This window comes from Narcine bancroftii, chromosome 7 (assembly GCF_036971445.1).
Source record: "Narcine bancroftii isolate sNarBan1 chromosome 7, sNarBan1.hap1, whole genome shotgun sequence".
In the NCBI taxonomy this organism is placed as follows: Eukaryota; Metazoa; Chordata; class Chondrichthyes; order Torpediniformes; family Narcinidae; genus Narcine; species Narcine bancroftii.
The window spans coordinates 198,575,782-198,599,536 of record NC_091475.1 but is presented as its reverse complement, the minus strand read 5'-3'; the positions used below and the strand labels follow the sequence as shown (position 1 = coordinate 198,599,536).

General features: G+C 42.9%; 2 protein-coding genes across 6 annotated transcripts in view; both read right to left on the bottom strand.

Moving 5' to 3' along the window:
• rgn (regucalcin) overlaps window positions 1-23,252 on the bottom strand; it is a 78,611-nt gene extending 55,359 nt beyond the window's left edge. The window contains exons 1-2 of one of the 4 annotated variants that reach the window (XM_069891943.1): window positions 23,208-23,252; window positions 21,386-21,428 (exon numbers count right to left, since the gene is read on the bottom strand). The gene's annotated coding sequence lies outside the window, so the exon portion shown is untranslated. Of the gene's footprint in view, window positions 1-5,911; window positions 5,998-6,024; window positions 6,100-21,385; window positions 21,429-22,260; window positions 22,307-23,207 lie in introns of those variants that run through there. The other 3 variants (XM_069891942.1, XM_069891941.1, XM_069891944.1) reach the window with 3 other exon arrangements.
• jade3 (jade family PHD finger 3) overlaps window positions 23,248-23,755 on the bottom strand; it is a 71,527-nt gene continuing 71,019 nt past the window's right edge. The window contains exon 13 of one of the 2 annotated variants that reach the window (XM_069891927.1): window positions 23,248-23,334. In XM_069891927.1, the coding sequence (XP_069748028.1) occupies window positions 23,301-23,334 (34 nt within the window). In that variant the 3' untranslated portion in view covers window positions 23,248-23,300. The remainder of the gene's footprint in view (window positions 23,335-23,755) is intronic. The other variant, XM_069891928.1, reaches the window with a different exon arrangement.

The window sequence follows — 23,755 nt, the reverse complement described above, 5'->3', positions numbered from 1 at the left end:
AAAATAGAAGGCTAAGGGTGAGAGGAAGAGAAAATTTAGATTGTGGAGTAGGATTACATAGTTCAGCACAAGATCTTGGGCTGAAGGGCCAGTCCTGTACTATCATGTTCTAGATACCTCACCATCATTGTACCCTTTCTTACTTGTTGTACTATGTATGAGATGTCGACTGGTTTGCTTGCAAAACAACCTCTATAACTGCAATACACACATCAGCAGTCATGGAGCATTCATAGAAAATAAAGGGTTGTCGCGGCCCGCCACCGCAGAGATCAAGCTAGCACATCACGCGGCGCGCACGGTAGTGAACAGCAGCATAACACATGTCCCTTAACACAGCGAACTGGCGCGGTTGAAAGCTGGAGCAGTACGAGACCAGCAGCCCTGAAATGGTGCTGGCCAAGCTGCCCAGCTAACAGATCAACAGGCTGGGGAAGAAGGTGATTCACATGCAAGAATGTTCCTGTCCGGTATTGTTATTCATGCAGCTGATGTCCAGCCAATCTAACAAACAGCGGGAACTCCAACTGCATAAAAGGAGCCTTTCCAACCTCAATAAATCTCAGATCCCACACTGCAAGTGTGTGTTTCTTTGTCGCAGATGGCTACAGGGTAACCGACCTTTCAGGTCTAGATCTTTCTTCATGACGTAAGCAGAAACAGACAGGTGCCTGAATAAAAACATGGCGGAGGGGGGAAATGTGGTGGTGAGGGTGGGGAAGAGAGGAGAGGAGGAAGGAAGGGGGCAGAAACAGAGCACAAGTAAGGGATCATAGGTAGAGGGAACAAAGCTGTGAAGTAATAGGAGGAGAGGGTACCTCTCTAATAGGAGATGGAAGGGAAGGGGTGGGGAGCAGGAGGAAAGAAGGGGGGACAGTAGGGGAAGGGATTTAACAGAAATTGGAGATTGTTAATGTTAATGTCGTCAGGTTGGAGAGTGCCCAGATGGAATTATAAGATGTTGCTCCTCCAGTTTGTGGGTAGCCTCAGTTAGGATGATTGCTTTGCAGACTGGAAGCCTGTGACTAATGATGTTAGGCCGTGCATGGAATTACACAATTCCTATACCACCCCTTCCCTTCCTTCTCCCGTTCCACTTGACTCCAGCATGTGCAGATTTCCTTGTTTAACTCTTATCGTTGCATCTCGGCACATGTAGCAATAAACTGGACATTATCTGGATGACATTAGTTTAATTATGGAGAAGGATAGGTCTGGGCCGCGAGTCCAGATTCTAAATTAGAGGAAAGCTAATTCTGAGGAAATGAGAAAGGTTCAAGAATGAATGGATTGGGAGAAGTTGTTTTCTGGAAAGGATATGCGAGGTCAAATTTTGAGAGTACAGTTTGTATATTCCTGTTAGGATTAAAGGCAAAGTGAATTGACATAGGGAGCCTTGATTTTTGAGGGCAGATATTTTGAAAGATGTCGCAGATATAGGCAACAAGGAGCAAATTAGGTACTCGAGAAGTATAGAAAATGCAAGAGAAAACTTAAGAAAAAAACCAGGAAGGCTAAAAGAAGACGTGAGGTTGCTTTGGCAGACCATGTGAAGGAAAATCCTAAGGGTTTCTACAGGTATATTAAGAGCAAAAGGGTAGAATGAACAAGATTGGTCCCCTTGAAGATCAAGGTGGTCAGCTGTATATGGAGCCAGAAGAGATGGGAGAGATTTTAAATTTTTTTTTTGCATCTGTATTTACTAAGGAAACTGGCACAGAGTCTAAGGAGGTAAGGAAAACAAGCAGTGAGGTCATGGAATCTATACAGATGAAAGAGGAGGAAATGCTGGCTACCTCAGAACAAATGAGAGTGGATAAATCCTAAGGGCCCGACAAGATATTCCCTCAGGTCTTGAGCGAGACCCGTGTAGAAATTGCAAGGCCTCTGGCAGAAATATTTAAAATGTCCTTAGCCACGGTCGTGGTGCCGGAGGATTAGAGGGTAGCTCATGTTGATCCGTTGTTTAAAAAAGGCTCCAAAAGTAATCCTGGAAATTGTAGAATGGTGATCATAACTTCAGTAGTAGATAAGATATTGGAAGGTGTTCTTAGGTTTTGTGTATGCAAGTATTTGGATAGCCAGGGGCTGATAAGGGATAGTCAACATGGCTTTGTGCGGCCCAGATTAACCAATCTTAGAGTTTTTCAAGGAAGTTACTAGGAAAGTTGATGAAGGAAATGCTGTTGATGTTGTCTTCATAGACTTTAGTAAGGCCTTTGATAAGGTCCCACATGGGAGGTTAGCCAGAAAGGTTCAGATGTTAGGTATTCATGGGGAGGTCATCAACTGGATTTGACAATGGCGACACAGGAGAAGCCAGAGAGAATTGCTGTGGATAATTGCCTTGCAGACTGGAGGCCTGTGACAAGTGATGTGCCCCAGGGATCGGTGCTGGGACCATTGTTGTTTGACATCTATATCTGGATGTTAATGTGGTAAATTGGATCAGCAAATGACACAAAAATTGGAGGAGTTGTGGACAGCAAAGGTGGTTTTCAAAGCTTGTAGAGGGATCTGGACAAGATGGCAAAATGGGCTGAAAAATGGGAGATGGAATTTAATGCAGACAAGTGTGAGGTGTTGTATTTTGAAAAGATAAACCAAGGAAGGACGTACACAGTAAATGGTAGGGCACAGACGAGAGTGGGAGAACGGAGGGATCTGGGAATGCAGATACATAATTCCCTGAAAGTGGTGTCACGGGTGGATAGGGTTGTTGGAAAAAGAGCTTTTGGCATATTGCCCTTCATAAATCAAAATATCGAGTATAGGAGCTGGGATGTTATTGATTTTTTCTGCACTTTAATCAACTGACTGGCTGGTTAGTTACCACACTGATGTGTTAAGGTTCACCAAGGAAAAAAAGAGGCAGATTTCAATAAATTATCATGGAATCAGAGAACCCTGTAGTTTCCTAGCTTCTTAGTCTACTTTTATTTAGTTAACCACCATAAGTTTAATATTCCTGCTGCCAGAATGGGATTTAAACTTGTGTCCTTTAATTAAATACTTAATCCATTAACCTTCAAAATATGCAGGAAAGAGTCAGTACTGCTCCATGCCAAAGACTGTCCTCTCCCCATTTTTTAAATCAGCTTCTGTGCCAAATCGCTATTATAATTCTTTCTCCTGCTTCAGTTTAACCATTCCAAAGCTGCCTTGGTCAGTTTCCCAGTTCCATTGCTCCCTAGATGTTATGTCATTAAAACTGAGCCCTCCTTTCAGGTTGCCAATTAATCGAACAGGAGTCAGTGCGGCTGCCGAGGCTGCGGGAGCGCTGGAGGTGAATCCACGGACACTTAGTGGCTCTGAAGGGGCTCTCTTTTGTTTCTCTTTCTCTCTTACTGTAAGGGGCACTGGTCAATACTCATGACAACTCTGCTTTACAGCAGGCAGATGTGAAAGTACATCATGTATGTTACGTTTTTAAGGTATTACTCTGTGGCAATAAAAGGAAACGACCTTGAACTTGTTTTTTCATTCATTACCACTTGCCTAAAACACCTGCTCATTCTCTTTAGTCTTTATAATCACCTCCCTCCTTATCTCTAGCCTCTGCCAGCCATCCCTGTTCATTAACTCTTCTCTGACATGTGTCTCTCCATCTAGCATCCATCAGTGGTGCCATGTTCTTAAGTGGACAAGCTGCGATCATATTTGCCCAGCACAAAATACCCCAGCATAACACCAGCATGAAATACCCTGGCAGGAGATATCCCAGCAGGAAATACTCCAACATGAAATAAATGAACAGATATTCCAGCAGGAGGTATCCCAGCATCAAATAACTAACAGGACTTACTTCAGCATGAAATATCCCAGCAGGAGATATTCTAGCAGGAGATATCGCAGCATTAAATATCCAGGCAGGAGATATCCTCGCATGAAATATCTCAACAGGAGATATCCCAGCGGGAAATACTCCTGCACAAAATGCTCCAGCAGGTAGTATCCCAGCAATAAATAAACCAGCATGAAGTATGCTTGCATGAAATATCCCAGCAGGAAATACTTAAACATGAAATAATCCAGAATAACATACAACTGCATGAAATACACTGGCATGAAATATCCAAGCAGGAAACACCCCAGCATGCTATTCTTCATGCTGTTGCCCATGAAGAATAGTGAGAGCTGCCTCAGTGACTATGGCCCAGTAGCACTAACTTCTACTGTGATGAAATGCTTTGAGATGTTGGTCATGGCCAGAATTAACATGGACCTATCTGGACCTACTGCAATTCACCTGTTGTCACAATAACTCCACAGCAGACTCAATATCACTGGCTCTCCACTCAGCTCTGGATCACCTAGAAAACTGTGACTCGTACATGCAGTTGCTCTTCATGGACTACAGCTCAGCCTTCAACATCATTATTCCCTCAGTGGTGGACAACATGCTCCAAACCATGGCCCTCTGCAGCCCCACCCCCCCAACCCTGCAATTGGATGCTTGACTTCCTCATCGGAAGACCACAGTCAGTATGAATTGGACTCCTCCTCACTGACTATCAACACAGGCAGGCCCCAAGGATGCGTGCTTAACCCACTGCTCTACTCGTTATACACCCATGACTGGGTGGCCAGGCGCAATTCCAATTCAATCTTCAAATTTGCTGATGACACCATGGTTGTCGGCAGAATCACAAATGGCAATGAGGAAGCTAAAGGAGGAAAGCTAGATCAGTTCATTGAGTGGTGCCACATCCACAACTTTGTACTCAATAATAGCAAAACCATGTAGATGATTGTGGATTTCAGGAGGAAGTCAGGAGAGCATGACCCAGTCTTCATCGCGGGGTCAGTAGTGGAGAGGGTCAAGAGCTTCAAATTCCTGGGTGTCAACATTTCCAAGGATCTGTCTTAGACCCTCCATGTTGATACAATCATGAAGAAGGCTTGCCTTGTGAGTTGCTTCAGGAGATTCGGTATGTCACCAAAGATTCTCAATACTATAGAGAGCATTCTGGCTGGTTGCATCACTGTCTGGTATGGAGGTCCCAATGCTCAGGACAAGAAAAAATTCCAGAAGAATTTTAACTCAGCCTGTGATATCACGGGCACTAGACTTCATTCCATCAAGAACATCTACAAGAGCCAGTGTCTTAAGAAAACAGCCTCTAGCCTCAAGGACCCCCACCATCTAGACCATGCCCTCTTCAATCTGCTACCATCGGGAAAAGAGTACAAGAGCCTGAAGACTCAGTGGTACAAAGACAGCTTCTTCCCGGCTGCTATCAAATTCCTGAATGATCAATGAACCAAAGACACTGCGCACTAATTTTCTTTATTGTTGTAAGGTGGTTTATATGAATGTTTGCACTTCAATGATGCCACAAAACATCAAATTTGGTAACAATAAATTCTAATTCCAATTCTAAAGCATGAAATATCCCAGCATGAAATTCCCTGGCTCAAAATAGCCCCAGTGTGTAATACCCCTGCATTAATACATCAGTGGGAAATATTCCAGCATGAAAGGCTTCAGTATTAAATAACCCCAGAATGAAATGGCCTGGCAGAAAATACAAAATACTTCAGAACAAAATAACCCAGTGTGAAAAAACCCAGCATGAAATACTCCACCATGAAATATCACAGGGAACACCACATGATGAATCCATTGCCCCTTCGTGAAACATTTCCTTCACAGGAGTTGTGGAGAGAACGAAATTGAAAATTGCAGAAGGAATGGTAATTCTTATCATTCATACAACAAATAAAGTAAGATCTTCCGAACATCCATTGAAGATAAAGCAGGTCCTGTTCGTTTTCCTCTGCAGTACTTAGTTGTCTTTAAAATTCCCACACAGATTTCCCAATTTCCTGCCAGTACTTTGGACAGAAATTTAGCAAATCCTTCTCGGCCTTGGAAAAAGTACATAGATTGTTAAAAATCGCAGATTACCTCATTTCCTTGGTGGCTTCTGGAGAAGTTATGATGCGAACAAAGGAAATCTTTCAGAAGCTCCCCTCCCCAATATCATCTTTGCAGAAATTGTACTTTAATCAATGCATTACCTTTAAAATGAAGAATTGACACAAAGGCCCAGTCACAATACAGCAACACTCCGAGTGGGAGTCGACACCGATACAGGTAGGCTGTTTTAAAAGCAATTGTTGAATTAATATTTAATCAATAGTAGCCGGCAACATTTCAGCAGATTCTCTCTGCCTACTAACAGCCAACATTTTAAACTGCATTGTCGGCAGATTTCTGTCCAACTAAGTTAACCATAAATGGGCTAGTTATAAATTAAAGTTTGCACATAATCTCCACAATATGATCATTAAACTCCAGTGGAATATTTTGGGATGAGTGCCATCATTTTACAGACCACTTCACTATCTTATCTAATCTGTAAAAGACCAAATATATGGAACGGATTAGATTTATGTCTGTCCGTGTACTATCCCACCAAGACCACCCAGAAATTGGAGGAACGACTCTTGATATTCCTTCTGGGTGCTTTCCAACTGGATGGCATTAACATCAACTTCTCTGATTTCTGTTAGCCTACTCTCCGTTCTCCCTCCCGTCCCTTTCGTCTTCTTTCCCCCAGCTCTTCACCCCCTTCTGTCTCCATTCACAAAGCCGCCCCTCCTCCCATGTTTGCTCGTGTGCCCTCCCTCCCTTAACCACCCATTACCTCCTGCCTTTGCTCCTCCTTCTGCCCCTCACCTTACCATTTTGCTCGGGTGCTGGCTGACATTTTGTTCATACCTTGATGAAAGGCCTGAAACATTGCTTATGTATCTTTATTTTTGCTACATAAAATACACTGTTTGACTGGCTGACTTTCTCCAGCGTTGTGTTTTTATTGTTAATGTAGATTAACGGTTGTTTTTCCAGACTCACAAAGATAAGCGTATACAGAGCCGTTGTCATACACACACTCCTGTTCGGCTCCGAATCATGGGTCCTCTACCGGCACCACCTACGGCTCCTAGAACGCTTCCACCAGCGTTGTCTCCGCTCCATCCTCAACATCCATTGGAGCGCTTACATCCCTAACGTTGAAGTACTCGAGATGGCAGAGGTCGACAGCATCGAGTCCACGCTGCTGAAGATCCAGCTGTGCTGGATGGGTCACGTCTCCAGAATGGAGGACCATCGCCTTCCCAAGATCGTGTTATATGGCGAGCTCTCCACTGGCCACCGTGACAGAGGTGCACCAAAGAAAAGGTACAAGGACTGCCTAAAGAAATCTCTTGGTGCCTGCCACATTGACCACCGCCAGTGGGCTGATAACGCCTCAAACCGTGCATCTTGGCGCCTCACGGTTTGGCGGGCAGCAACCTCCTTTGAAGAAGACCGCAGAGCCCACCTCACTGACAAAAGGCAAAGGAGGAAAAACCCAACACCCAACCCCAACCAACCAATTTTCCCCTGCAACCGCTGCAATCGTGTCTGCCTGTCCCGCATCGGACTTGTCAGCCACAAACGAGCCTGCAGCTGACGTGGACTTTTTACCCCCTCCATAAATCTTCGTCCGCGAAGCCAAGCCAAAGAAAGAGATTAACAATAAAAATTGATGCCAGACCAAATTCACAGTAGGCTTCTGATTTGCTAAACGTCTGTGTTCTGTCCACAATGGCCATCCCAAGCTCTCGGTTGAAAAACATTTTAACTCCCTTTCCCATTTCCCATTTCCATGACAACCTGCCTCTCAGCCTCCTCTACTGACAGAATGTGGCCAAATGCAACATGGAGGAACAGTGTCTCATATTCTGCCTGGTTGTCTCCAACCCAACTGCATGAGCATTGAAATACAGGTAAACCCGTACCCCTCCTCCTCCCTCCCCCCACACCATTCCTTTCTCCCTTATTCTGATCCACTCATGTTCTCTCACACACGTCCCCAGCCCCCTTACCCAGATCACTTCCACTCCCCTTACCCAGATCACTTCCACTCCCCTTACCCAGATCACTTCCACTCCCCTATTTTGCTCCAACTGCCAATCACCAATGCATTCAACCGACTGTACACATCATTCCTTCCTTATCTGTTTCTTCAACTTGGTTCCACTCATCACCTTCCTTTCTTATCAGATTTCACAAGCTTCTGCTCTTTTTTGTCTCCAAACCATTTCCCAGCCTCAGCCCCTCTTCACCCTTCCATTGCCCTATCCATCTCCATATGTCCATTGGTCCCTCCACACTTGGAACCAGTTCCTGCTTCACCCATCTCCCTAATCTCTTTATACTGGCTATATTCCACCCCCCCCCCCCCAACCTTCATACTCTGAGTCCCGATGCAGGGTTTAGACTTGAAACATCAACCATTCCTTTGCTTCTGTAGATACTGCCTATACTGCCTGACCCAGAGCAGCTTGTTTGACTTCATGATTCCAACATCTCCAGTCTTGTGTCTCTGAATTAAAAATTGACCATTTGTAATATTAGCAACTGAATATTTAACGCATCATCTGATATTCCGTCATGGAAATCTTCAGTACAACTCCATGGTTTTAAAGTGATCACACCTCTGTCAAAGAAAATGCATTGTGAATATTATCATATACATGTGTTAACAATTCTCCAACCTCTTCAGAAGTAGTAACGGAAACAGCCCCTCCAGCTCTTTATTAGGTCATCCATTCTCAACCTGTTTTGGCTATGGCCCCCTTAAGACTGCACTCAACATTCCCTGAGAAGCTGTCAAGTTTAGTTGTTTTCTTCCATACTTCCCCTCCCCCCCATTGATGACAAAAAGATTTTATTATTTTAGTCTGTGGTCTCTCCCCACCACCCCCCCCCCACCACCCCCGCAACTCTTAAATCTGCTGTGGGCCCAAGGGGACCGTTGAGGATGGCTGCATTAGATCATGGTTGATCTGTGCCTCAACTTCGTCCCCTGACCTGGTTCCAGATCCTTCTATGGGCCTGAACATTTGCTTTGTGAGAATGGTTCTCCTCCCTCATGGGCTCGCCCCTGACTTTGAGGGAAGATGGAACTCTGAGGTATTATGGGCCCAGAGGACCCCAAAACCCAGCAGCAATAGAAATTCACTAAGACAAATGGTTGCTTAAACAAAAGTTACTTTTAATTTTCTTTAAACATAAAAGCAGGATCAAACTTAAACTTATTGCTATTAACTTAACCCCCTTCTAATTCTAAGTGCACATGTATGTAATGTGTATAAGTTTAGAAAAGTTCTTTGATTTACAGTCCATTCTCACTCTCACTCCTCCAAGTTCACTGGTATTAGGCAGATCTTATACTGTGCAGAGAATTTAACATTTATGACTTTTCACTAAGCTCTGGTGCTTAAAGGTAATTGGTTAAAGCTCAGGAAGGTTTTTGTTGGTTTCAGAGATAGATTTGTTAGACACACACAAACTGATTCCTTTCGATCAGCCACTTCAGTGTCTTGCCGAAGAAACTTGCCCCATCAGGGTTTTCCAAATGATAACCTCTTCTTCTCCAGGTCACCACAGAGTTCCTTTAGATAAGATTATTGGACCTGGTCAAGGGTACAAACCAAAACGTTCATTACATATAGCTTTTATTGAACAAGATGCAGCTGATGTCTTCGAGATAAATCAAAAACATAAAGGAATGGCTCGTCTCTTGGGACTTGCTACTCCGTATGAACAATCAATGGAAATGATGATTCCCGAAGGACCACCAGTGCCTCCACCAATCAAAGCAAATGGGAAAATAATAGAACCTATACATATGGAAATACCTTGGATTGAATGTGATATTGTGGACCAGCTGAATTGGCATGTCATACAGAAAAAACTGGAAAACCATTGGGGCCGACCACCTCATATTCAAATTTCATCAGAATTTGTTATTCCGCCTGCTCCTAGAAGGATTCCACCCCAACTAAATCGGAAGCCTATCTCGTGGGTAATGGATAATACAAATGGCCCGCCATTACTGGACAATGAACAGAGGAAGTTGTTGGAAGCCAGTGTAAAGAGAAAGAAGAAAAATCAGATACGAGGCCTTCCAACAGTTATTCAGACTTCATGTAACAACTTTTGGGGCCTTAATGATTTAAGCAGTAATCAGATTGTTCAAAAATGGGCAAAGCCAGACATTCAGGGCTTAGCAATATCGATGAAGAAATGAGAACATTACCTTTACAACATAAAACAACTGGCCAAAACACAAAAGCAAGTAAAACTAAACTACCATATATGTCTACCACCATTGACCAAAAAGGTATCGACAAACTAGATATGCACATAAGTAAAATGATTCTGGAAATTAAACTGCATTGTTTTCCAGAATTAATCCAGCCATTTTATCAGAACCTTCTTTCCACATTGGAGAAGCCAGTAGATAAGATTATTGCACCTGGTCAAGGGTACAAACCAAAATGTTCATTACATATAGCTTTTATTGAACAAGATGCAGCTGATGTCTTTGAGATGAATCAAAAACATAAAGAAATCGCTCGTCTCTTGGGACTTGCTACTCCGTATGAACAATCAATGGAAATGATGATTCCCAAAGGACCACCAGTGCCTCCACCAATCAAAGCAAGTGGGAAAATAATAGAACCTATACATATGGAAATACCTTGGATTGAACGTGATATTGTGGACCGGCTGAATTGGCATGTCATGCAGAAAAAACTGGAACACCATTGGGGCCGACCACCTCACCTCATATTCAAATTTTTTTGTATCTCTTGTTTCAGGTGAAACACTCTCGTCAGCCATTCCCTCTTGTATGGACCATAAGGGTTTTCAACAGGCTTAAGTGAGAACTCACAACCCATCTTCAAAATGGGGTTTCAACAAGCTGCCAATTTGCCATGACTGCAGAAACCAATTTTCTATCTCTCTCTCTTTGAGAAACCTTGTTTGGTCTCTTCTCTGCTTGCAAAATCATATGACCTTCTTAGAACAGCAAATTGCAACTAGACAGATTGTGGAACTGGATCCAAACTTCTGACCCCGTTCATCTGTTGCTTTTAAAACAATAATCCATTACTCCACAGCACATCCAATTAACACTTACTTGTGAAGTCTCTTGATCTTGTGTTCTTCTATTTGTCCCTCCTTATGAAAACCTCTAGCAAAGCAGTTTTTATTGTCTGTACACTTCATAAATATACTGAGCTGAGTGAGACAGATGCACTTCACACCTGGCCCTTCATCTTTACTCTAGCGATAGCTGGCAGACATTTTGTGTCCCTGGGATCACAAGCTTTAATTGAAAAGATAGGTGCATGTGGTTTTTAAAAAAATTTTTACTTTAATGTTGGTGATTTTAGTAACTTTAAGTTTGCAAGTTTTTCAGGTATTGAAATCCTATCGATTCCAATTCTCTGTTCAGCAGATTGGTCAAAGGTAATCAGGGCAATCCCATGACCCAACTCCTGAGGCACAGTTACTACCTAGTGTCAGGGCACAATTAAGGCCAACTGATGCCCTAAGTTTCTTTTCTGCTGTTCTAAGATTCATGAATGGACATTGGGAAAAGCTTTGTAATAGCACTAACTGTACTGTTCTCTGTACCCTGCACGTTGTAACATGATACCGTCAACTTTTGTATTCACTGAAACTTGGTACCCTGCACTTATTATTACTCTATCTGCTGTATTTAAGTATGGGCTGACTTGCATTGGATAGCAGGCAATATGAAGCCTTTCCCTGTCTTCTGGAATATGTGTCAATGAACCATTTGTTTCAAGCCCCAGTCCCCAGCAGGCGGAATCGGACATTTTGGTGTCTGCAGTTTGGTGCCAGATATTTTGGAGCCAGACATTTTAGCAAAAAAAAAAACCCAAGACTTTTGTACCCCTTCAGACATTTTGGTGCTGGACATTTTGGCAACTGCATTTGGTGACAGATGTGGCATTTAATTTATTTTATATTTAATTAAATATAATGAAAATAAAATTATGAATGCCATCTCGATGCTGTCGCAGAGGTCGACAGCATCGAGTCCACGCTGCTGAAGATCCAGCTGCGCTGGATGGGTCACGTCACCAGAATGGAGGACCATCGCCTTCCCAAGATCGTATTATATGGCGAGCTCTCCACTGGCCACCGTGACAGAGGTGCACCAAAGAAAAGGTACAAGGACTGCCTAAAGAAATCTCTTGGTGCCTGCCACATTGACCACCGCCAGTGGGCTGATAACGCCTCAAACCGTGCATCTTGGCGCCTCACAGTTTGGCGGGCAGCAGCCTCCTTTGAAGAAGACCGCAGAGCCCACCTCACTGACAAAAGGCAAAGGAGGAAAAACCCAACACCCAACCCCAACCCACCAATTTTCCCCTGCAACCGCTGCAATCGTGTCTGCCTGTCCCGCATCGGACTGGTCAGCCACAAACGAGCCTGCAGCTGACGTGGACTTTTTACCCCCTCCATAAATCTTCGTCCGCGAAGCCAAGCCAAAGAAAATTATGAATTTATATTTGTATATAATTGGTTACCTGTATAATCTTAGTCTAAAATACTTATGAGACAATAAATCCCAAAATATTGTTTTCTTCTTTGCACAGATGCAGACTGACCTGCTGATTGATTCCAGCATCTGTGTAAACCTTCCAACTTCATGTCTCCTCTTCCCGGTGGAGGGATAGTGTTACCCGGGGAAGGGGGTGTTACTGAAGGTCATAATCTCAGTGGAAGGGGGAAATGCTATCAAAAGCCCTTGTTTGACAGGGGAGCAATTTCCGGGGGCAGGGTGTTTCTGCAACGCCAGTGGTTCAATCTCCCAGCAGGCAGTGCAGCAGGACAGAGTCAGCCAGTAGATGGTGAGTGGGGAGGTCGGGGATCCGGGCCTGGATACAGTGCGTGCGTGGAGTCCATCCATCCGCTAACTACTTCCAAACTTTTAGTGCCAAAATGTCCCGTGCCAAACTGTGGAGGCCAAAATGTCTGGCACCAAATTATGCATGCCTAACAGTGGAGGTCAGAAGGTCGGGTGCCAAAATGTCCTAGACCCACCCCCAAGCAGGAAGACCAGATACAGATTGATGCCAAAGAAAAAATGTTCCTTAGATGAGTACCTGAGAAAAAGAGGTTCCTAAAAGCCCAGGTTTACAGCAAGATTTCCAGGAAGAAGAGAAACATCATGTTTGCAACAGTTCCTCATAGATGCATTGATATTTGAGAAATGGAGTAATCGAAGTAATGGATTTTATAAAGTGAGCTGCAGATCTAAAAATAATTGCATAAAAGAGAATAATTTTATCTTGCTGTTACATTATATAAGCACCATCAGACAAAAAAAAACCCTTCAACCAAGAGGGTAATATCAACATCATTAGAAATAGACATATTTTCTTTCCAAAGTTCAGGAGTATTTAACCCAAAAAGCAATTTCATTCAAATAATTTAAAGGACTATTCAATTTAATTCCGTCCTGGAATTTGTACTCAATCTCTTTAACTACCTTACTCATTCACTCTTCTTATCAACGAAGGTCAGACTAATTGTTGATAAATCTGTCCGAGTGATCTGCAGGCAAAATGTTAACTAACATCAGCCTAAGGGAGAAGAAATCTCTTCCATGACCTATTTACATTGCTGAGCAAACTGCTACATCAAGAACGATCTCGAATCACAATTCCTTTTTTAAAAAAAATTCATTCTAGGGATATGGACCTCGTATGATGACCAAGCAGTTAATCCCTAAGATGAGCTGCTTTTCCTGAACAACGTTCTTATGAGTGGTAGATCCAGAATGCAATGAGAGCAAAGGAGCTGTGATATATTTCCACGGGAAGATGGTGCATGGCTTAGAGGGGAATATTCAGGAGGTGGTAAAAACAATGCTGGAGAAATTCAGCAGGTCAAACAGTGTACCTTATAAAGATACATAACTAATGTTTCGGGCTTGAGCCCTTCATCAAGATATGAGCAAAATGTAGGCAGGTGGGGGAGGGCGGATTGTGGGTAGGGGCAGTGGAAGGAACACAGGCAAGAGGTAATAGGTGGATAAGGGAGGAAGGGCACAGCAGCAAACAGGGGGAGGGGAGATGGCTCCGTGAATTGAGAGGGAATGGGGTGGAGTGCTGAAGGAAAGGAGACAAAGGGATAGGGAAGAGGGGGAGAATGGGGAGTGGTCCAGTAGAAACCAGAGAAATCAATGTTAGAGCCATCTGGCTGGAGAATACCCAGACAAAATAGTGGAGATGTTGATCCCCCCAATTTATGGGTGGCCTTGGTATGGCAGTGCAAAAGGCCATGGACAGACATGTCAGCGTGGGATGTCCATATGGTGGGGTTCCATATCAATTAAAGCAAGTTAACTACATATTTAGAGACCTCTACAACTTATGATATATGAAAAAAATGCAGGTAAAGAGTAAGAAATAAATGTCTCATGACATTATAATCGGTTCATGTACGTAATTGTATTGGAGGATTTAAACCATGTTTTTTGCTCCTGCAAGGCTGGGAATCAGTGACCTGCTTGAGACTCAGCAGACACAAGCTAAATTCCACCATGGGACCCAGAGATGCAGTTATCTGATTAAAAAGACATCTGTGTACCAAGAACATTTAATCTTCCTGCTTGCTTTGGTCAGTCTTTCAGGCAGAGACCTAACCTTGACGCAAAATAAACCATTGTATTCAAAGTGATAAGCTCGCTCGTCTTTCTTTTTGTGCTGGGAATAGGTGCTTGGGTAAGCAGTTTTTGGGTAATATAAGCCATGGTCCCGCTGCTGAAGTCTGAGACGCTCCGAGAAGTGGCAACATCTCTCAGCAAGAAGAAGAACTTCTAGAGTCCAGCCAACGTCCCGGTCGGGGGAGGTGGAGAAGCTGCTACCGGCGCCGCGACAACCTACTACAAGTGTGCGGTCGTTGCCTCGCTTCGGCAGTTGGGACCAGTCCAGGCGTTGATAAGTATAGTTGGGAAGGGCTTGCATATTATAGTTTGAAATCAGCTTTTGAATTTGTAATAAACATTTGTATAAACTGAACTGCCATCGGTGTGTGTGTCTATTTTCTTTCGGTAGCTCAAACACTGTGACCAATCTAAAACGAACAAAGTGAGAGGTACAAGTTTACCCAGGACAGTAATACATTCAGGAAAATACTTTCAGTGTGTTGACCCGAATGTGATAACAGTGGGCTAACTATGCAGTATGTTGATATTATGACAGGTATATTGCATTTTATATTATATATAATATATTATAATAATAACTTTTGTGGTCCTTACAAGAGGAAATGTCTGGCTTGAGTTTTTCTCCTGAAATAAGGGAAACAAGAGGAACTCTGTGGTGACCTGGAAGAAGAAGTTATCATTTGAAAAACCCACAATGGGGCAAGTTTCTTCAACAAGACACTGAGGTGGCTGATCGGAGGGAATCAGTTTGTGTGTGTCCAACAAATTTCTCTCTGAAACCAACAAGAACCTTCCTGAGCAGTAACCAATTGCCTTTAAGCACCAGAGCTTGGTGAAAATTCATAAATGTTAAACTCTGTGCACAGTATAAGATCTGCCTGATACCGGTGAAGTTGGAGGAATGAGAAGTGAGATTGGACTGTGAATCAAAGAACTTTTCTGAACTTACACACACATTACACACACGTGTGCTTTCAATTAGAAGGGGGTTATGTTAATAGTAATAAGTTAAAATTTGATCCTGTTTTTATGTTTAAAGAAAATTAAAAGTAACTTTTGTTTAAGTATCCATTTGTCTTGGTGAATTTCTATTGCTGCTGGGTTTTGAGGTCCTCTGGGCCCGTAACAATATCATAAAAACTTTTACATCATACTGCAGTAAAATCCGTTATTTGGAATTCAAGCAACCGGCAAAAAAAAATAATGTTAAAAAATAAGAAACTTTAAAATTGGCACCCCTAGCAGTTAGCTCACCAATCATGCAATGTCAAGCAACCAGCAAATTCCCTCATCTGACATCTACCAATCCCAATAGGTGCCGGATACCTGGGAGGGGGGGGGTGTTACAGCATTTATCCAAAGAAAAAGAATGTACAATTAGAGTGCTCGAGTCATGGAGTTGTACAGGACTGTATCAGGCCCCGTGGTTTACTGAGTCCATGCTAATCAATGAATACTTGTTTAACTTGTCTAACATTAATCCCTTTTCACCCCCACATTCTTCTCAATTCATCCCACATGCTACTACCATTCACATATGCACTGCGGATTATTTACAATGCCTAATTCCTCTAACGTTCCACAGGCCATTGTGATGTGGGAGGACACCAGAGCACCCTGGGTCAGAATTAACCCAGGGTTGCTAAAACTGTAAGGAAGAAGCTCCACAAACTCTTCCCTGCATTGCGTCAAAGGAAATTGAATTATTTATTGACATGTGTACTAAGATACAGTTTTAAAAAAAACTTTGTTTTGTGTGTTATCTGGGCAAGAACAGCAAGTAGTGCAATGATAAAGCAAAAGTGTAATATGCTCTCATGTGCTGTAATGTTCTATGTTTTGAGGTGTTGCTGCAAATCATGGGTTCTCTGGTCCTCAGTGCAAGACATGCAAGCACACAACCCTACTTAACACGCATACGGACAAGTGATACATGTGCAAAACAAATATACATATATACAAGTAAATAAATATTAGCATCTCAGTAGTGTAGGCAGTTCATTCAGTTGGTCAGCAATCTCACTGCCTGAGGGAAGAAGCTGTTTTTCAGCCTGGAGATGCTAACTTTGATATCCTGCATCTCTTTACTCACAGCATATTTTCTACCACACATCTGTAGAAATTGATCAGCGTTTCTGGTGTCATACCAAACCTCCGCAAACTCCTGAGGAAGTAGAGGCTCTGACGTGCCTTCTTCACAATGAAATGAGTGTGTTGGGTCCAGGAAAGGTCCTCTGAGATAGTGACTCCCAAGAACAAATTTGCTCATTCTCTCCAGCTCTGCTCCCCTCAATGATCACTGGATCGGATTTTCCCCTCCTGAAATAAATAATCAGGTCCTAGGTTTTGGTGACATTGAGAGCAAAGTTGTTGTTGGTGCACCATTCAGCTTTTGCGAGCCCTCTTGAAACAACAATCATGTTGATGAGTGGGGGGAGGGAGGCGGGAGACCCCAGTGATCCTTTCTGTCACTCTTATAGTTCTGTGGATTGACCTCCGATCCATTTGTCTGCAGAAACCATACCGCATTGTGATGTAGCCGTCCAGGACACTCTCGATAGAGCTCCTGAAGAAAATGGTGGCCGGTAGCCTTGCCCGCTTCAGTCTTCTCAGGAAGTGCAGTCACTGTTGCACCTCCCTGACAAATGAGTAGATGTTGTGTGTCCATGATAGGTCACTTGATAAGTGGACACTGAAGAACCTGGTGCTCTCCATTCTCTCCACTACCGAGTTATTGATGGGTGAGGGATGGGTAGTGGAGGGTGATCATTCCTGGTCTTTCTGAAGTCCACGATCATCTCCCTCATCTTGTCCACATTGAGACTCTGTTTATTATTTTCACATCATATCACGAGATCTTCCTTACCTTACAGTGGCGCAGTGAGCATAGAAGCTTGTGCAGTGCTGTTTACAGTACCAATGATCGGGACCAGAGTTTGAATCCCACGCTCTCTGTAAGGAGTTTGTATGTTCTCCCCATGTCTGCGTGGGTTTCCTCCAGGTGCTCTGGTTTCTTCCCACCATTCAAAACGTACTGGGGGTGTAGGTCAATTGGGTGTAATTGGGTGGTACAGACCCGAAAGGGCCTGTTACCTTGCTGCATGTCTAAAAAAATAAATTTTAAATGAATTTACTGGAAGTTTCAATCTTTCTATAACTTTTGATTTTTTGGTTCTCATTTGTTTTTATTTGTTCCAACAAACAACCATTAATATGTTGATGCAACCTGACGAGAGTCCTTAAATAATTATAAAGGAATTTCACCGTAATACAAAGGGTTAAATTTAAAAACCATGGAGCATGAAGGACTTTTCTCTGAACACTAATTAGCCAAACAAATAGTCTCAAATATTTACAAACCCAGAAACATTCAGATATCTATATAGTAACTTACCACTCAGATTGTTGTGATAGCTAATCTATTTAATTACCAAATAATTAATTATTGAACAAGCAGCTTTCCGATTGCCAGAAATCTCTACTGCGATATCTCTAAAAAAAAACCCTTCCAAAAAAAGCACCAACTCTTCAAAATAGATTAAAGGTATTCACTGATTTCCAATTTTAATTTGGCTCCACAACATCCCCATGCCTCATTCAACTGTAAGGACATCACCCGACTCCTCCTGTTAATGTAGTTTTTTAGGGTTCTTGCTAATAGCTTCTTGGGTATTTCATACACTGTGCCTTAGACCCCAAAATCTATGCATGTTGGGTAATTGTTAGAATCAAAAATATGATGAAACTAATATAACAGCATCATATGGTATAAACAGCTACAAAGCAGAATTTCTTGTCAAAATGTTAACTCAAAGTTAGAGGATCCTAAAGCCTCAATGTTAATGTTGCACGTAAATAAATTAAACAGACTTCATTGTTAATCTAATTCTGTTTCTAGTTCATTCTTTTAACCAGTGTCATAGAGTTTTACAGCATGGAAACAGGCCCTTTAGCCCAACTTGTCCATGCCGACCAAATTGTCTCCATAAGCTAGTTTCCATTCCTATTCCAAACCTCTATATTTGTTTGTATGGTGGCAAGAGAGTGGGGAATTGGACACAGCTCTGCTCCCCCAGGTGCCACCAGCTGGTCTAATGCCGACGGCTCCGTACAGGATCCAAACTGTGAGCAATGGCATTTTTATTAAAATCCCGCAACCACGGAGCTCTGTGCTCAAGATGCCGGTGCCTGTGCTGGGTGGTGTACTACAAGGAGTTGCAGTCTCCAGGGAGCAGAGGACTGGTGCAGGGCACCAGTAATAGACAGAACACCACCCTCCCATTGAGGAGAAGCCTGGGAGAAGATCCTACAGGGAAGGTGACCACAGCAGTGGACCAGCAAGGGACTCAGTGGCTGAAGTCACACAGGCTGCAGGATGCTGGAGAGTGGATAATGGGAACCAAGTATCAGAAGTGGGATTCAAGAGGGTGATGAGGGCAAGAAGGTTCCCAAAGAGCTCTTGATCATATTGGAGGTTTGGATTTGGAGCTTGGGTTTCCGATTGTTTGAACGGGAGACTGTACATAGACTGTGGGAGCGCTGGAGGTGAATCCTTGGACACTAAGTTACTCTGAAGGGACTCTTTTATTTTGCTTTGCTTTCTCCTATCATTAGGGGTGCCGGGCAATGCTCATGGCCACTCTTTGCTTGCTTTAAGGCAGATAAAAGTAAAAAATATATCATGTATATTACATTTTAATGTATAATTACATGACAGTAGAAGGGCCTTTGAATCTTTATTTCATTGAATTATCTTCTGGTCAGTCTCTTGCCTTGATCCTTCAGGAACTCAAGATCTTTCTGAAATCCATCCTTTGAAAACCAGGGAGGAACCCTGATCACCCCAGTGATGCCTCCAACAGTGATATTTCAGATTAATTGTCAGAGTACATACATGACCTCACATACAACCCTGAGATTCCTTTTTTCTGCGGGCAAGGCAGAATCACCACTAATTGGTAGAGCAATAAACTGTGCAGATACCCTCCTGAACTGCAACCCTCATTCTCTAATCCAAACTTGAGAGCATCTAAATATCTGCTGCCTTTGGGTTATTCCATCAATTTTCATTTACTCATTGGCCTTGCATTTACTCTCCTATTAAATAGAATCCCAATCTATGCATTCTTGTTTTCACTTTTATTTAACAAAACAGGAATCCTTTTACGCAGTCCTTGTTCCAAGCTTAATCTGGCACTACTCCACAACTCTTGCTCCGCTACATCAGCCAGCTGTATTGGTGGAGCCTCGTGTACACACATAGAACTCATCAATTTTGCCACCGACTTCCACCCTGCCTTCAAATTCACTTGGGCCAGTTCCAACACCTTTCTGGACCCCTGTGTCTCCTTCTCACTGAATGAATGCCTCTCCACGTTTGATTCACAACCAGAACTATCCAATTTAATTAAAGGAATAGATTTAGTTTCCAGATTTTCTTCAACTATATCAGCTCACTTTCGACTATATCCCCTGATTGACCCTAATAAGGAATTTGCTTAGATTTGGACCAACTGAAAAGCCTTCCAAATTGAGGTAGGGTCCTTGGATAGCAAATGCTCAGCTTCTGCTGCTTCGTGTGACTTGGATTCAATTGCCATCTCTGGCAGGAATAGAGGAGTGGATGGATATCCCTAACAATTTGAATCAGTGGAAGTCTGTCCCACAATTTGTCCTCGATTAACTTGGCTTTGATGCTTTAGTGCAGGGGTTTTTCTTTGGCAAGAGTTTCCTCTCTGTTTTATGGCATGTGCGTTATGCAGGATGTTAGCGGCAGAACTTTTAGAATTGCACCATTGTTTGCTAGGATTGAGCAGCCTTTGGTTCAGAATCAATGTGTACATAATATTTTTCAGACTGGACAACCATGATCATTTAATTGGTATTGACTCATTCCAGGCCAATCCCTTGGCTTGCAGCGGTACACATCTCTGACGACAGGTGAACCGGCTCTACATGTTATAGTTGCGGCAGCAGAGCAGCCGTGTCAAGATGGCACCGCTGGCATGGTCTTTTCCGCCGGCAGGGTCGGATCCGCGTGCGTGCGGGACAACATTGTGATGTGGTGTCCGGTGTGAGGATGGGACTTACCCGTGGCCTTATAAGGCGCAGAGCAGGAAGTTTCAATAAACAATTGGAGTGCAGACGACCCCACTGAGTACTGGTCTCGTTCTTTCGACTCCATTTAGCTGCTGCTACAGGCTTCTAATTATGATGCATCAACAGGCCGCAGTAGGAGAATGAACTGTTGACCCACGGGTGGTTTTCACATTATAAATTAGTCTCTATTATCACATTTAATTATTTCAGTACAAGACTAGATTATTGCCAATATGTGGTGGTACACCACTAGCCTACTGCAGGGGGCAACCTTTATACCTGCAGAAGAGCATGGGGATAAGACCACACCTGGCCGGCTGTCAATCAGCCAACCTGAATAGAACAAGCCCAACCCAGTGGGGTGTCAATCACCCTCCAGGATACAAGCCTGAGCCGGCCCTTTCGAATTCACTCTGAGCTCACAGCTGCATATTCTCACAGCTGGCTCTGTGGAGATTTACGTCGAATAAAGCCTGTTGTACAGTCTTTTGGTTTTGTGTGTTTGCTTCTGACCGACAGCACACCACACAATGATATAGAATTATGGTGAAAATATAGAACAGAAAATAAGCAATCACATTGTGGTTCATTCAAGTCAAGCAGAATATGTGAATGCTCTCCACAAATCTTCTTCCACTTCAAAGCCACTTCTACCAACAAACCTACACAGAAGCCTCTGAAAGAGATGGACAGAGTAGATTTAAACTATGGTTCCACAACCACCTACTCACCGATCTGTTCTTCCCACATTGGATTCATCCGTCATCTCAGAACCTATCAAATTAAACGAGACGAGTATCTAATGTCATACACATAATGTCAAGTGAAAAGATCAATAGGAAGGGGTAGCATGAGAACTCTATTGTGAACTTCTTTCAGGAGTCTAACAGTTGCTGACAAGAAACGGTCTGTAAGCTTCATGGTGCACAATTGTTGAACCTTCTCCCCAATGAGAGGAGGGAACATTTGTCTGAAGTCCAATGGATTCTTTAGCAGGCAAGGTGGGACATTTTCGACAGGATGGTTTGCATCTGAACTGGAGGGAAACAAATATCCTTGAGGGAAGGTGTGCTAAGGCTGCCCAGGGGGCAGGTTTAAACTAGATTTGCAGAGATATGGGAATTAGAGGGCCAGAGCAGATATTGGAGTGGAGGAGGAAAAAAAATGATGTAAAAACTTCATTTAAAAACAGAAATCAAATGGGTTGTGTGTGGTGGAAATAATATTCACAGGTGCATCCATTTAAATGCAAGGTGTATGATAGGAAAGGCAGACAAGACCACCTTGTGGTGGTGTTACCCTAATCCATGGCATTCAGTTATGTTATTGATGGATCTATCTCCTTCCTTTCTGTCTTCTATCTTTGGTGTTTGCAATAGTAGGGAGGGGGAGGAATTGGAGGGAGGGGTATTGGAGTGGATGGGAGGGAGTGGTGGGAGAAGGGATTTGGTATATACCATATTGTTTTTTTTGTATATGAATTATCATATTTGAATGTAATGTGGCTTAAAATTTTAAATACAGTATTTTTTTAAAATGCAACAATTAACAGTAAGTATCAATTAAATTACCACATAGGAGGAAAATATGATAGATAAATACTCACAGTTGCAGTTAGAGAAAAGAATGTGATGATTAAAGCAAGTCGTCCTTGATCCCAAGGGACCACTTCAAAAGACAAAGGACAAATATCCACGCAGGTGGTGTCTTTCACAATCTTGGGATATTCCAAAATATTTCATAGTGATTGAAATTCATTCGTTTAATTAACATAGTGAATGTGACAGTCGATTTGTTCCTCAGCAAAAGTAATAAATTGTGATGAGACAATTGGTCAGGATTAAATGTTCAAGACAAAAGGGGATCAGAGGATATGGGGAGCAGGCAGGAACCGGGTACTGATCAGCCATGATCATAATGAATGGCAATGTAGGCTTGAAGGGCCAAATGGCCTCCTCCTGCACCTATTTTTCTATGTTTCCCTGTTTATTCAAGGAAGAAACTGGGAAACTATCTAAGACAGATAGGCCTTTGTCCAATATCCTATCAAAGACAAATACTCCGACTTATTTTTGTACTGCAGTGAAATCTTAGCTGAAATTATGTATTCTTAGTATTTGACCCGTCTTGCATTTGTCATGAATTCAATTTGATTTACACACAGCTCAATTTTAGTAACAGATTATTATAGTAGCCACTAGGGCCTTTTATAGAGAAAAAAAAGGATGAATGTAAAGGAGATTCTCCATCTTTACATCGCTGCACTTACCTCCATAAAAGGTTCGAAGGCAAATGGACTGCTGCAATATGCTCCATCTTCCATCTGCCTAGGGGGTACACTAGGTGTCGTCACTTCACCTCCTCCTTAAAAGGAATGCCTCTGAATGCAGCTGCAGAGAGGAGGGCTGATGGCATCATGATGATGCCATCAGCTCGCAACCCAGGGGCGCAAATTTTTTAAAAATCCATGTGGTTAATAGAGGCTATTACATTGCGCAGGAAATCTGCCTGAGTCCTAAGACTACTCGCACAGATCTCCACTAGCACTCTTACCTGCTCTTCGGTCGCCATCGTCAAATATGGGCCGCTTTCTCTTCTTGGCGTACAAGTTTGACATCGCGGTGGAGGGCGGCTCGACTGCACCACTCACCCCGCTTCCTTCAGCTCTGGCTTCCGACAGCTGTGCATAAAGGGAAGATATACTTTGGCTCAAGCTAGTTAATCAATTTCCTAGGAAATAGTACATTATCCACCACTTTAATCAGACACAAAGAGATGTTATGTTATCACTTTTCAACAACAGGAAAGCGGAGGCAAGGTTACTTTATTGCAGTTCAACAATCACAGAATTACAATTATGCCAGCCATTATATAATCTTCCCCACAATACTACTCTCTTGTTAATACCGCAAGATACAAGTTGAATGGCTATTTATATCAACCTGGTGCCAGCATCCCACCATGTTCTTTAGCACAAGTTCAAGTTTATTGGCACATTATACCTGGTACAGTGAGAAGGGCTTTTCTGTAAGTAGTCTAGCAAGTCAACTCTAACACTCAACTGTACGATGTAGAAGAGCAAGAGGACAATAAGAGTAATA